We start from the raw sequence: 14,635 nt of genomic DNA, 5'->3' as shown, positions 1-14,635 counted from the left end.
TTTTCAGCGGGTGTGAGCCGTGCCCTGAGTGCCACCCACCCCGCAGCACCTCTGGGGGTGCAGCTCCTCTCCTGGGGGCGGCAGCTCCCCACCGCCGCTCGGGCTGCCCGGGGAGCGGTGCCCCGCTCACCCCGGAGCCCCACCGTCACTTCCATCCCGGCGGGCTCAGTGCCCGGAGCGGCACCCCACATGAAGTCCCCCACAGCATCCCGGCTCTATGGGAGCAGTAAATCAGGGCGGCGCGGCCCCACCTCCGCGCTCTCCATTGGCAGCGGCGCCCCTCGCCCCGCTCATTGGCGCTGCCGCCACCGCCTAGCGCTACATAAGGCGCCGCTCGGCCGGGCCGCCCTTGTCGGAAGCCGGGAGCGGCAGAGCCGGCAGCGGGGAGGCAGGCGCGGCGGGATGCGGTCCCGCCGCCGCGGGGGGGGCGGGCAGCCCCCCTGGCCCGTGAGTACGGGGCGGGGGGTGCCCGTCCGTGAAGTTTTTCCGGGGCTGTGTTCAACTCTGGCGCGGTCACCGGCCCGCGGAGAAGTTGGTGGCGGGCGGAGCGGCACCGCAGCCTGCCCCGCGGCGCGCAGGGGATGCGGGAGGAAGGGGGATGAAGGGACGGGGATGGAAGGATGCTGGGCTGCGAGAGGCTGGGCTCTGGAGGATGGAGCGGTGGCCAGGGCTGTGGGCTGGGACTGGGGAGTGCTGACAGGGCACCGGGGTGGTGGGAAGCAAGGGACAGCTCTTCTTCATAGGGACAGTTGTGCTCGGTCACGACTGAGCCTGTGCAGGGGCTGGGGATGTGGGAAGAGGGGTCCAGCTGTGCATCTGCCTGTGTGGGAAGGGGCTGTCTGGGTGCTGGTGGGTCTGAGCCTCCCAAGGATCTGATGTCTCTCTGGGCTGAGCTCAGAGGCTAAGGTGACTGCTCATCTCCACACTGCATTAGCTGCTGCTGCCTGAGCCCCAGCATACCAGATCTGGTGCTGAGGAGTCCTGCATGGGATGAGCCAGCCAGCAACTGGGGGCTTTGGGCCCATCCCAAGTGTTCATGATGGAATGCATGAACAGACTAGGGGCTGTGAGAGGGGTGTGTGAGGCAGCAGTGCTGAGCCCATGGTAGCAGCAGGAGCAAAGCTCACGGGCTTTGGCCAGAGCAGGGGCACTGCAGGGGCTGGGCTGCTTGGGGCTGAGACACTGTGGAGGAGTCACTGCTGTGTCCCTGGGCAGCCCGGCTGCTGTGGGAGAGGGGCTGTGTGTCTGCGGGATGTCTCCTGCCTGTTCTCTGCCCTGGCAGGCACAGCTGTGGCAGCCTGGGAATGGTAGGAACAGGAATATGGTGTTACTGGGGCATATGCAGCATGATGTTATGGGGTGCTGTGATGTGGCTCTGTTGCTGCTGCTTTGGGGTGCCTTTGGGGTGTGATGAGGCCCCTGCTGCACGATGTCACGCAATGTCACAGCGGCGCTGGAGGTGGCTGCAGCCTGGGGTGGGATGTCACTGCAGTGGTGGAGCATGGTGTCCCTGGGGTGTGCGGTGTGGTGGGCAGCAGGGACACAGTGGCATGCAGGATGGAGCAGCTGTGCAGAGAACCAGCTCCCACCCACCTCATGATGTAGGCCAAGGGCTGGAGATGTGCATGTAGGTGCATGAGGAGCCCTCTGGACAGCATCCCTCCACCTCTAGTGAGGAGTCTGGGTCTACCTGCCCCACAGCTCCCTTCCCAGTCCCGTCTCACCCTTCCCACAAGGCATTGCCAGCCACAGCCATGTGTGAGGATAGATGAGCCCTACATGCTGCATCCCTGCCGTGGGGCCAGCACCCTGTCCTTGACTGCCTGGCTGTACCCTTCCTGGGTGGCCATGGCACCCCTGCCCTGCTCCCATCCTCCAGCTGCCTCTACCCTTGCCTGGCACCTTGGTTTGGTGTCACCAGGCTTAGACGTGCTGAGCAGGCACCCTGGGCTGACCACAGCCCCTGGGGTGACCTTGCCACCAGATGCCACAACACAAACCAGGACATGCTGGGACAAGAAAGATTGAGCTCTTCTTCCCTGCATAGAAGCAGGACCCTATAGCCTCAAACCTCAGGTGGAGATTCGGTGCCATTAGCAGCATGCTGGGAGCTATGAGGCCTTTCCTGTCTGCCAAATAGCCTGAGCTTCCCTTCCCATTCCCAAAATGTCCTGGCTCTGGGCCGTGCATCCCTTCCTCATGGCACCGAGCTCCGGATCACTGGGAAAAGCCTTTTGTCTCCAATCAGGAACATTGTTTCCTCCTGGAAAGGCTCCACCCAACTTGGAGGGATTTTGGGTGCAGCTGGATGGGCTGTGGGGGGCAACCTGGGGAGCAGGCCAAGCCATGGGGAGTGGGAGCTGGAGAAGGGGGGCAGAGCAGAGAAAGCCTTAATTATGTCCTGTGGACAGGGCCCCATCACCTGGCTGGGGATGAAGGGCACTGCTCTGCATAAGCAGGGGTCTGCATGGCAACCTTGCACCTATTTGTCCTCATGTGGGTGGCTCTTCCCCATGCCTTCTTCAGTGGCAAAGACTCCTCTCCCTCACTGCCTTTCACTGGGGAGTGACAGCCAGGGACTGTCCCATCCCTGTGCAACCCAATGGAACCCTAGCCCCATTGCACGCGCCTTGCATGGGGCACTTACAGTGGGATGCAGGGCTCTGGGTGTGTTGGGCAGTGGGACTCAAGGCTTCTTCTGCAGCTGGAGGACAGTCCCTTCCCACCCAGCCAGGTGGGCCTGGAGGGTATTTGGTTGTGGCAGGGGAATTCTGGCCCCTAAAGACCCTTGGGACCATTTCCATCCCCAGGAGAGGCAGCAGCAGGCTGTTCCCCACAGCCTGGTGGGTCTGCAGGATCTAAGCCTTGGGCACCTTCCTGTCTCCAAGACGGACACATGTGGCACCATGCAGCTGTCGCAGCTCCCTGTGCTCGCTGACAGGGCCCACAGCATGGGACCGTTCACCCCTGTCCCCCTTGCCAGTGCTAGGGGGCAGCCCTGCTTAGGGAATGGAGCAGTGTCCCGACCTTGATGGCCGGGTGCACCAGCCGTTCCTCCAGTCTGTGAGTGGGGCAGGCTGGCTTTGCTCCCAGCTGGAGCTCTGGCACGTGGGGCTACAAAGGTTGGTGCTGGGTTCTTCTCCTCTGGAGGGGATTGCCTGGCCTGTGGTGGGGGCTGCCTGTCCTGAGTGCCACCTTCTTTGTCACCTGTGCTACAGCCAGGTCAGAGCCAGCTCCAAACTCTCTGCAGCCTTGCCAGCAGTGCTGGCAGGCACCGTCCTCCGCAGTCCAGGTTAATTGAGCCTCTCTTCCCAGGCTTCTGTTCCTCCCAGCATCTCCATCCCGCAGCCGCACCCCTGTGCAAAAACCTTCCCTGGCCAGGCTGGGAGGAGCTCACCCTGCAGAGACCCTGGGAGAAACTGTGCCTGCAGGGTGGGAAACTGAGGCATGCAGGAGTCACCCGGCAGAGTATCCCCATGTTCTCCCCATGGCTTTCCCCAGCTCTGGACAGGGGAAAAGCTCCCCAGCCTGGCAACTCCTGGCTTCCTCTGGTCCTGCCACAGGAGCAGTGATTGGCATCGTGACTTGCCAGGATCTTGGGTGCCAGCAGCCCCTTGGGGTAGAGCAAGCTGAGGCTGAGCTCAGCTTCATCAGCACCCTGCAGCCCTCTTGCTGCCTTCTCAGTCCCTCCCATGGGCTGGGTTCCCAAGGTCCCACTCCTGCTCAGCCCTGGCTCCCAGCTCATTGGAGTACAGTCTTATTCCAAAGGAGCCCCAAAGGTGAGTTGAACCCAGCAGGGCCCATGCATGGGGATGCCAGAGGTGTGGCAGTGCCCAAGGATCGGGGGGCTGGTGGCGTGGCATAGGCGGGTGACAAGGAGTGGAAAGATACTGTCTCCTATGCAAGGCTGGTGGAGATGCTTGGGCACCATGGAGCAGGGTCTCCTGGATTTGACGGGCTGCAGGTCTCTCCCAGGTGCCCAGGATGCTGGTGCTGTGCCTGCTGTCCCTGGCCTGGCTCAGCGAGGGCTCCCAGCGCAGTGAGCCCATGTTCACAGCCGTCACTCATCGCCTCCTCCCACCTGACTACGACAGCAACCCCACACAGCTCAACTACGGCGTGGCTGTCACTGACCTGGATGCTGACGGTGACTTTGAGATCGTCGTGGCAGGGTGAGTGATGCACCCAGCACCTCGGTGACAGCAGGACCTGGTGGCCTGGTAGGGCCAAGAGCATCTCACTCTTCCGCAGGCATGTGACTGGTTGAGGGTTGTGCTCAAGCATGGAGAGATGGGGGTCTGCATGCACCCACGAATGTGTGCACCCACGCAGGGCGTAGATACCAACTGGGATGCTGCCTGTGCAGGAGGTGTCCCCATTGTGGCTCCAGGTCCCTCTGGCTCAGTATAGCTGCCCAGTGGCTGGGGTCCATCCTGCAGTGTAGAGCATGTGTGTCCCAGGCTGGCTTTGCCCTGCTGACAGGACTCGGTGCTCTCTGGATATCTGGTTAATTGGCTGGAGGGTTTTTATAGCCCTTTATTGGAGTGGTGGCTCGGAAGGGTTCACAGGAGCTGGGGAGGCAGGGAGCTGTGTGCTGCACTGCCTGCGCCCAAGCGGGGCTGGGCACAGGGCAGCTACTGCCAGCAGGTCTGGCCCTAGCAGGGACCATGGGGCAGGCTCTGTGTGTGTGCTGGCACGGCTGTGAGCTATGTGTCTTTGTACACAACACTGTGAACACCCCGAGGGAGGCTTGCACATGCAGGGAGCCCCTCACTCCTACAGATCACATCCATTGGAGCTGTGGGAGCTGAGGGCACCAGAGTGGCGGGCAGAGTCTGACCCTGCTGCTGCTCTAAGCATCACCCTGGAGCAGCAAACCACAGGCAGCACTGGGGAGCCCAGGGCAGCCTGGGCCACCACTCCCAGTTGGGCTGAGCCAAGCAGCTGGATGGGGTTTTATAAGCACCACAGTGCCTGTTGTATAACTTGTTTACCAGTGCACGGGGCAGGAGCAGGCGGGGAGTCAGTGGGGCGCACCATGCTGGGAGGATTTGCCTTGTGTACTACTTTCCGTGCCTTGGGAAAGGGCTGCAAGCCAGAACCTGCACCTCGTCCTTTCCTGCTTGCTGCCCCAACCCCACCTCTGCCCTGGCATTGCCCTGGGGTACCCAGGCTGGGTAGAGAGAGGATGCTTGACATGAGCTGGAGCAAGTCCAGGCTAAGCCCTCTCCATTGGCAGCCAGAAGCCAGCCTCATGTTTGGGTGCTGAGGGCAGCCCAGGGTCCCTGGCCTCCATGGACCACACGGGTCATCATTGTCCCTGTCATGGGGAAACCTGATGTCACATGCCGTGTCTTCCCCCCTCGAGGGGTGGGATGGGGAGTTTCATCCTGTTCCCAAGTCTTGAGTGGGCATCACCCCTGCTCGCACCCTCAGGTACAATGGCCCCAACCTGGTGCTCAAGTACGATAAGCTTCGGGGACGGCTGGTGAACGTGGCGGAGGACGAGCAGGGCTCCCCATACTACGCACTGCGGGACCGGCAGGGCAATGCCATTGGTGTGACAGCCTGTGACATCGATGGGGATGGCCGTGAGGAGATCTACTTCCTCAACACCAACAATGCCTTCTCCGGTGAGCCCTGCCAGCAGCCATGCCCCGAGGCCTGGCATGGGGGGAGCTCCCAGCACAGCTGCCCATGACCTTCTGCATGTGAGGGATGTGTGTGAGCTGGAGTTAATTTCTCAGTTGAGTGGCTCCATTGATTGATGGCAATGCAGATGGATGCTGAGCCTGGCCAGCCACTGAGTCAGCACTTCCAGCTGCCCACCACCCTCCTGGTGGTACCCTGAGTGGGACAGCAGCTTTCCCACCATCCCTGGGGATGCACATCCCCACTGTGCCCTACAGCATCTGTGCCCCTCTGTGCTATGGCTCTCCAGTGCCTGCTGGGCCAAGCCAGGTCTAATCCTACCCTGCTGGTGCTGTCCCAGCTCCTGGGATGCCTTTTTGGGGGAGGTGGCCTGTGTGGTCCAGCCCAGCACCAGGCATCCAGGAGCTCTCTGGGGCAGTGCTCCAGCCCTGTGTCCCTGTCCCACAGCCCTGACCTCCAGGCAGCAGATCCGTCTTCCTGACGCTCCTAATTACCCATGGCCACTGGCACACCAGTCCCTAAATCAGTGCTGCCGTTGGTGCTGTCATGGCAGCACGGCTCACTGCCTGTGCCTGGCACTCAATCGATTTCTTACCTTCCCAGGGATGATCTACAGGGCTGTGCCCTGCTGGGACACATTTTATCTTAATGAGTTGATTCTTCTGTGTGTCTTGTGGCGACCCTTAAGGGTCATGGGGACTCTTGCAGTGGTAGCTCTGTCCTGTGGTGCTGCTGGGGGCTGCAGAGGACGGAGCAGAGGTTTGGGATGCTGTAAGAAGTGGAAAAAAGGTCCTGCTTCTGCAGCCTTCCCTTGCTGCAGGGCATCCTCTTTGGGAGGAGGTGGAACACTGCAGCCCCCTGACCCATGTCCCCCACCTCCCCAGGCATGGCCACCTACACAGACAAGCTCTTCAAGCTCCGCAATGGGCGCTGGGAGGACCTCCTGAGTGATGAGGTGAACCGGGGCGTGGCCAGCCGCTTTGCCGGGCGCTCCGTCGCCTGTGTGGACCGGATGGTGAGCAAGCAGCGCATGGTGGGCAGGTGGCATCTCCATTCCCTTCCCTTCCCACGGCCGTGCCCCTCCAGCCCTTCCTTGTAGGCTCCCAGGGGATCTTTCCCCTCAGCACCAGCCTCATCCCACCCCAAACCGGGGTCGGGGTGCCCCCCAGAATCCCATGCCTGTCAGGGCTGGCAGCCCCCCCAGCTGTGGAGACTGCAGGCGGCTGTCCACACACTTGCTGCCAGCTGATAAACGTGCCTGTCAAGGTGATTTATGTTCCTGTCACCTGCTCTTTCTTCTTCCTCCTCCTCCAGCGGTTTGTTTCCAAATGATTATCACTAAATCAGGGTCCAGCTGCTGCACGGGACAAGGGGTACAGTGGGGATGGGGAAGGGACCTGGCACATCATAGATGCTGGGGCGGGGGGTCAGGGTGCCCTGTGCCTACACCATGAACCTGGGACCACAGAGCTCCTGGAGGCAGTGGGGCACATCCCCACTCCCGGAGTGCTTTCCAGCGTAGGCTTTGCAGAGCACGTTCTCAGCACATGGTTGTGGTGCCTGGTTCCATGGAGCTGTGAGAGCATCCAGCCCCCGGCAGGGAGTGTGGTCCCCGTGGAGGTGGGGTTTGGGTGGGTGAGTGCTGAGGAGGTGCCGCCGGCCGCAGGGCTCCGGCAGGTACTCCATCTACATCGCCAACTACGCCAGCGGCAACGTGGGCCCCCACTCGCTGATCGAGATGGATGTGACTGCCAGTGACCCTGCCCGCGGCGTCGTGGTGCTGGTGGACGTGGCGGCGCAGGCTGGCGTCAGCAAATACACAGGTACCGGCTGCTGCGGGGCACGGTGAGCGCGGGGCCCCGTGGCAGGCCGGGCAGCGGGCAGTGCCATGCGTTAGGCTGCCTGACTGCCCCATCTAGTGGCAGCCCCACGGCCAGCGGGAGGGACCAGGTTCACGGCATGCCCGCCTGGGCTGCCCCATCGCCTGGGCTGATGCCCGAGGGTCTATGGGCACTGGAGTGGGGCAGTGGAGAGCCTGCGCCCGTGCTGCCTGACCGCCGCGGCGGCCGCTACCGTGCCCAGTCTCCCCAGCGGTAAATTGTCACTAATTAGGAGTGTTGTCACCATGGCGATGGCAGTGCTTAGGGTGGGGATGACACAAGCCGCTGCCAGACTCAATTAGCTCCTGATGAGACCGATTAAAGGTGGGAGGTGGGCAAGGAGGGCACTCTGGGTGGACAGCACCGACGGGGTTTGGGAAGCATGAACTCCCCTGGGGAAGGGCACCCACTGTCCCCTCACTCCCGTGCTCCTGTCCCCAGGGGGCCGTGGTCTGGCCGTGGGCCCCATCCTGAGTGACAGCGCCTCTGACATATTCTGTGGTAATGAGAACAGCCCCAACTTCCTCTTCCACAACCGCGGGGATGGAACGTACCGGGATGTGGCAGCTGCTGTGGGTGAGTAGGGGGAGCCGGGGGGAGCAGCCAGGTTTTAGGGACCTCAGAGCAGGGCTGACTGCCTGTCACCCCCTGCATGGGCTGGTTGAGAGCAGGGTGGAGGGGCAGTGCTGGGGACCCAGAGCCCTGCTGACCACTGGGGTGGCTGGGGTGCACGAGGGCATCCAACAGTGCAGGGATGCAGCCCTGCACAGGGAGGACCCATGTGGGGACCGTGGGGCACATCCTGGGAGGTATCCCCGGGAGACAGAGTCAGGAAGGGAGTCCTGTCTCCCCCCCATCCCCTTGCGGCTCCCCAGGGCTGGATGACCCCTACCAGCATGGACGTGGCGTGGCGCTGGCTGACTTCAACCGCGATGGTCGGGTGGACATTGTCCATGGCAACTGGAACGGGCCACACCGCCTCTACCTGCAGACTGGGGCCCCCGGGCGCGTCCGATTCCGGGTGAGGGCCCCCCACTGCCATTGAGCCTCCCTGGCTGGGATGGCCGTCTTCATCCTGATTTGGCTTTGAGCCCAATTCCCAGCGAGAACGGCACGCAACATCTCACAAAGGGGGACCCAGCATCTCACTCCCTGTGCCCACCACTCATGCAGGACATCGCCACCCCCAAGTTCTCCATGCCGTCCCCTGTCCGCACTGTCATCGCAGCAGACTTTGACAATGACCAGGAGCTGGAGGTTTTCTTCAACAACATTGCTTACCGCGGCTCCTCTGCCAACCGCCTCTTCAGGTAGGAGCCTGGCAGGTACCAGAGGGCTGGGGCAGCGTGCACCCCGCTCTGGGGGGTGAACAGCCCTGGAGGCACAGCCAGGCTCATGGGGCTCCTCTCCAGCAGTGGCATTGCCTGGGCTCTGCTAATAAAGGGTGCCGTGACTGAGCCTTTCCCAGTATCATTACCAGCCACTGTGATCGTGCCCGCAGCAGCCCCTTGGGTCCCCAGCACTGCTGATTAGCAGTTGCATGGAAACTTGCTCCTGGTTCCTGTTAATCACGGGGGTCAATTCCTTGTTGCCACTGTGTGGGACCTCCTTGCCTGGTGTGTGGGGTGGGGGGAAGCTGGTTGTACACCCAGTGCTGGCACATGTGGGTGGGTGGAGGTCAGTAGTGTGGCAGGTTGACCCTGGGGAAGGGGAGTGTCTCCACTGCTGGTGGGATGCAGCAGTGTTTGAAAATGGCATTTCTGCTCTGCAGAAAAGCCAGGCTCGTACGGCATCCCTGTCGCCCCTGCATGGAGCAGGGATGTGAGGTGCCAACGGGCAGGGACCAGTCCTGTTCCCCGTTCACCCTGCATAGCCACTGGGGCTGTCACCTCTCTACCATGCTGCTGCACAAGACAGGCACTTCTTGGGAAGGTGCTGGGGATCATGTGGTCTGGGACTAACACCCTGTCTGTGCTTGGCAGGCTCATCCGCAGGGAGCACTCGGACCCCATCATGGAAGAGCTGAATCCAGGAGATGCGCTGGAGCCCGAGGGACGAGGCACGGGTGGGTCTCTCCAGCCCTGGCAGTGGGGGCCCATGCTGGGGATATGCCACAGGACCACTTCTATGCTCTATGCCTGGGCATGCCACATGCCTGGCTGAGTCACCTGCCTGCTCCCCACCAGCATCCTGTAGCCCCCATCATCCAGGAGCAGCCCCATGCTTTCTCTGTCTGCTCATGCCCAGCTAACAGTGCCATCTCCAGTTGCTCCCCAGGGCTTCACTCTTGGGGGGCTCCTTCCTGGATGCCCACTGTTCAAAGCCAACCTCTGTGTTTGGGAGGGGGTGAGGCAGTCTCTTGTGTCCTACAGCCCCCCATGCACTGCATGTCCCCTTCACTGCCTGGGGAGCCAATCCACCTGAATGCAGAATGCCACACACATAGGGACCCTTACTCCTGCACTGGGGTCTCCCCATCTTCTCTATTGACCTTGCATTGCTGGGAGTGCATATTAGGAAAAATTTCTTCACCACAAGGGTGATCAGATACCGGAAAAGCTTCCCAGAGAAGTGGTGGAGTCACCATTCCTGGAAGCGTTCAAAAAACATGTAGATGAGGCCCTCAGTGACATGGTTTGGTGGTGGAATTGCAGTCCTTGGACTTGATCTTAAAGGTCTTTTCCAACCTAGTTGATTCTATGAATGCTGCTGTCACCTGTGGAGCCCACACCAGCAGAAGGTTGTAATGCTGGGAGATATGGGGCTTGGTCCCAGACATGACATGATCCTGTCTTTGCAGGGGGTGCAGTGACAGATTTTGATGGCGATGGGATGCTGGACCTCATCCTATCCCATGGAGAGTCCACGGCACAGCCGATCTCCATCTTCAAGGGCACCCAGGTGAGTCAAGCAGGGGGTTTTCACATCATCCCCAACCCTTCCACCTCTCCTTGCTCAGTGTCCCTGCTCCCTCCTCCCTTGCAGGGCACCAACAACAACTGGCTGCGCGTGATCCCGCGCACCCGCTTCGGGGCCTTTGCGCGGGGGGCCAAGGTGGTGCTGTTCACACGGCGCAGCGGGGCCCACCTGCGCATCATCGACGGCGGGTCTGGGTACCTCTGCGAGATGGAGCCCGTGGCGCACTTCGGACTGGGTGAGCAAGGGGCTGCCAGCAGCCCCAGCCTTCCACCCTGCTCAGGGGCCAGGTCTGCCGCTGCAGTGCCCTACAGCACGGTAGTCACCTATGACCATTGGTTCATGTGCACCCCTTGGGCTACAGCCCCGTGCATGGGCTGTCAGTATGGGCACCTGGGGCAAGGGCAGGCTTTGTCCCTCCATCCCTACCACCCCCTGGCCTCCTTTCAGCCCCTGCCCGCCCCGGAGACCCCCCCTCTGACGGGCTGCCCGCCTGCAGGGCACGACAAGCCCAGCAGCCTGGAGGTGACCTGGCCGGATGGCCGCGTTGTGTCACGACCAGTGGCCAGCAGTGAAACCAACTCTGTCCTGGAGGTCCCCTACCCCCTGGACACGGAGAAGCCGCTTGTGCCTGCCCCACTCGAGGTGAGGGCCAGCCATGTGTGCAGGGTGGGAGGCGCTGGGGGTAGGAATGAAGGGCTGGGTTCTGCTGGCTCTGTGGCTGCCCAGGGCTGATTCCTCCCCATCCTGGCGGTTTCCACTTCTCCCCAAATGCAGTGCGGGCAGGGATTCTCCCAGCACGAGAATGGACGCTGTGTAGGTGAGTGGCTGCCAGGGGCATAGGCTATAGAAGGGAACTGTGGTGTCACAGGGAGGGGGGAGAGCATGGTGCCGGGAGCATGGCTGGCATGCAGCAGGCATTGTGCTAGAGCATCAAGCAATGGGGGGCAGCAGGGATGTGGCAGGGAGGCAGTGCTATGAGCCTCCTAGGCAGATGCATGGCCTGTGTGACTACATCTAGGGAGGCATCCAGCATGTGCAGGGGGAACTGGAAGGGCCATGGCTGGCAGCCCCAGGCTCCCAGCCCAGCCATCTCACACCAAGGCCCCTCTGCTTGCAGACACAAATGAATGCACCGAGTTTCCCTTTGTTTGCCCCCGGGACAAGCCTGTCTGCATTAACACCTACGGCGCGTACCGCTGCCGCAGCAACAAGCGCTGCGGACGGGGCTTCGAGCCCAATGAGGATGGCACAGCTTGTGTGGGTGAGTGATGGCTGGGACCCTGAATCCCATGCCACTGCAGCCTGGCAAAGTCCATAGGCACCCCTTGGGATGCTGCTGCACCCTTGCCAAAGGCTTGGCTGCACCCTGCAAGCTGCTGGTGGTTGCACAGCCACATCCACCCTGGCTCCCTATCTGTTTGCCCTGTGCCTCCTGCTGAGCTGCCACTGACTCCCCTTCCCTCTTTCTCTCTTGCTCCTTCTCTCCTTCTCTGTGCAGCTCAAGTGGCCTTTTTTGGGGGATACCCCTCCACTGGGAGCTGGCCCAGGCTCCCCCAGAGCGCTCTCCTCCCTCTGGTCCTTGGACTCTGCCTTTGCCTCTATGCACTTTAAGCCCTTCCTGTAACACGCCAGAGCAGCCTTGGCAGAAGGACTGGCCAGCCTCTGCCTGTCTCTCCTTTTCTCTCTCCATGTCGAGCTGCCCTGGAAGTGCCGGCTGTGCCCTACAGGGGTGGCCTGTGGTGGGAGGGGGATGGAGCCCAGCTGTCCCTTTGCACCTTGTTTGGGGATGGAAGCTCCCTTGCCCAGCACTGCCCCTGCCCTGCCGGCACTTCTCGGGCTGGTCGCTTGCTCCGTCGCCTCGATACTGTACCATGTGCCTGCTGGTTTGGCCTGCGACGTGTGTGCTTCGCCTACCCCCTTCTCGGTGATGGGGACCACCTCCCCAGCCCTGGCAGAGGAGGGTCCCCCCGGCCCTGCAGGGGAAGGACCCTTCTGGTCTGTTTTTTAACGTATTGACCCCGCTGTTTGGAGTCTGACCCTGCTCAGTCTTCCAGCCCCTCTCCCAGAGAACCCCCTCAATAAACTATATCCAGTCTATCAACCCTAGCTGCTGAGCTGTGCGGTGCAGGGTTGTGCCCAAGCTTCTGACCATCCTGCTCTGGGGCTTTATGGGGACAGTGCCCTCCCTGTCCTGGTGCCAGGAGCTAGCTCTGCACAGTAGCCCTGGGCAGCTCTGCCCCTGCCCATCCTTGCTTCCAGCCATGGGACTATGGGCACATGTGCAGCACTGGAGGGACCGGGTGCTCACACCCCAACAACAGGACATGCTGCTTTCCCCCTGCATGCTGTAACCCCCTTCTCTTCCCCACCACCAGACATTGACGAGTGTGCCCAGGGCTTGCACAACTGCAGCCAGCTCTGCACCAACACCCCTGGGGCATTTGCCTGCCACTGCCACCTGGGCTTCCACCCCCTTGATCCTGCTGCCAGCCAGTGCCTGGGTGAGTACCTGCAGGCAGCAGGGCCAGCAGCACCCCATGCTGCTACAGGGCACAGCCGTGCTGCTGTAGGAGCAGGGATGCTATTTCTTGGGTGCCCTGTTGTGCTCATAGCCCTCGTCCCAGCCAACCCAAGACACGTGGGACAGAATGGACAGACTGTCCTTGCCACAGTAAGGAGGTATCTGCCTCCCAGCAGCCTTGGGGACAAAGGGTGTCAGGACAAGAGCTGCACTGCTGTAGGCACTGGAGAGGCTTTCATGTCCCAGCCTCACCCTGCCCCAGGGCATCCCCTCCATGTCCCCTTGACGAGCCCTGTACCCTTGGCAAACTCTGACCCTCTCCCCTTCTTTCCCAGATGTAGATGAGTGCCAGGCACAGCCTGGCCCCTGCGAACACATCTGCCACAACAGCCACGGCTCCTTCCACTGCCACTGCCGCCATGGCTTCTCCCTGGGTGCGGGTGGGCGCTGCCGGCACAACTAGCCCACCCAGCACAGCCAAGTGCCCCCTGCTCGCCCCCTGCACCATGCCGGCTGCACCCAGTGCCAGCTGAATAAACCCCTTCCTGCACTGGTTTTCCTGCGGGTCACTGGAGCCCACAAATGCTACATGGGTCTCTCCCCACTCCCCCTGTGGACTGCTCCGTCCCTCCTCCTTATTTCCCCCATGCTCACTCTCCTTATGAGGCTCTGTGCACCTTGGTGTGCTGGGGGATGCCCAGCCTGCCTCTGTGCCCCCCAGCATTGCCCCACTCCCCACTCTGACAGGACATGGGGCAGGCACAGTGAGGGATGAAGCCAGGGTTTATTGAGGAAGGTCTCCATGCAGCAGAGCCCCTGTGGGAATGCTAGGGCTAGGGCCACCCCACACATGCTCCATGACAGAGCCAAAGGGAGTCCCGGGGGGGCAGGGTTTTCCCTCCAGGGTCTCAGGAGAGCAGTGCTGCCTCAGTTCATCCCTGCACCCAGGCAGGGACTCTTCTCCTCAGGGTGCTGGATATCACAGGGACCCTCCTATTCCCCACCATCTGACCTTGGCTAATGAATCCCCCCACCTTGCAGCCAACCCCAGGTGCCCCTTGGGGTCCTCACTGCAGGCCAGGCTGAGAACTGGGGTGCTGCAGGTGCATGCAGGATTTGTGGGCAAGGGAAGGCTCAGCAGCAGGAGAGGAAGGGTTCTGGTGGAGCTGTGCTATGCATGAGCCTGGGGCATAATACACAAGGGAAAGGGCCTGCTCAGCACTGTGCATCCCTGCCCTGGGCATGTGGCTTTGAGCTGGGAAGCTTTCTGGGTGCAGCTGGGGATGGCAGTGGGTCAGGCAGGGAGCAGAAGCAAATGCCCAGTGTCATGGGTAGTGCTGAAGGACAGTGCTGGCAAGGACACTGCTACCAGATGGGTGAGGGCCCCCAGCCAGGGCTGGGAGCAGCAATGGGCAGTGTGTGGGGCAGGGCTGGGGTGAATGCATGGCACCCTCATGCAGACAAAGCAGCACCAGGGCTCTGCCAGGCACACGGCATACAGCAGCTGAGCCTCCCCACAGCTCCAAGAGCAGGACACCCCAGGGAGGGGTGCAGCAAGGGCTGACAGTGCCCATGGGCTTAGGGAAAAGTGTGTGTGTCCCCCTTAGCCCTGCCTGGGGTTTTACCAGCCCTGCTGCTCCCTGATGCATGATGCACAGGGCGC

At 61.8% G+C, this 14,635-nt stretch overlaps 1 protein-coding gene across 6 annotated transcripts; it reads left to right on the top strand.

Moving 5' to 3' along the window:
• Positions 1–317: 317 nt before the first annotated feature.
• CRTAC1 (cartilage acidic protein 1) lies at positions 318–13,505 on the top strand. Of its 6 annotated transcripts, none has more exons than XM_057403095.1 (16): positions 318–447; positions 3,976–4,172; positions 5,437–5,633; positions 6,537–6,667; positions 7,319–7,475; positions 7,974–8,108; positions 8,408–8,553; positions 8,706–8,842; positions 9,515–9,597; positions 10,333–10,433; positions 10,518–10,686; positions 10,948–11,093; positions 11,226–11,268; positions 11,569–11,712; positions 12,827–12,952; positions 13,308–13,504. In XM_057403095.1, exons 1-16 carry the CDS (start codon positions 403–405, stop codon positions 13,433–13,435), a joined length of 2,085 nt encoding a protein of 694 aa, XP_057259078.1. In that variant the 5' UTR covers positions 318–402; the 3' UTR covers positions 13,436–13,504. The 6 variants fall into 6 exon arrangements, with proteins under 6 accessions (XP_057259078.1, XP_057259081.1, XP_057259080.1 ...); XM_057403096.1 differs by having other exon boundaries at positions 349–447; positions 3,965–4,172; positions 13,308–13,505; XM_057403098.1 differs by lacking the exon at positions 11,226–11,268 and having other exon boundaries at positions 13,308–13,446.
• The last annotated feature ends 1,130 nt before the right edge of the window (positions 13,506–14,635 follow it).

The sequence above is a fragment of the Pezoporus wallicus genome, unplaced genomic scaffold, assembly GCF_028554395.1.
Source record: "Pezoporus wallicus isolate ANWC-B61680 ecotype Strahan unplaced genomic scaffold, APGP_CSIRO_Pwel_v1 contig_8736, whole genome shotgun sequence".
In the NCBI taxonomy this organism is placed as follows: Eukaryota; Metazoa; Chordata; class Aves; order Psittaciformes; family Psittacidae; genus Pezoporus; species Pezoporus wallicus.
This window is presented reverse-complemented; position numbering and strand designations above follow the sequence as displayed.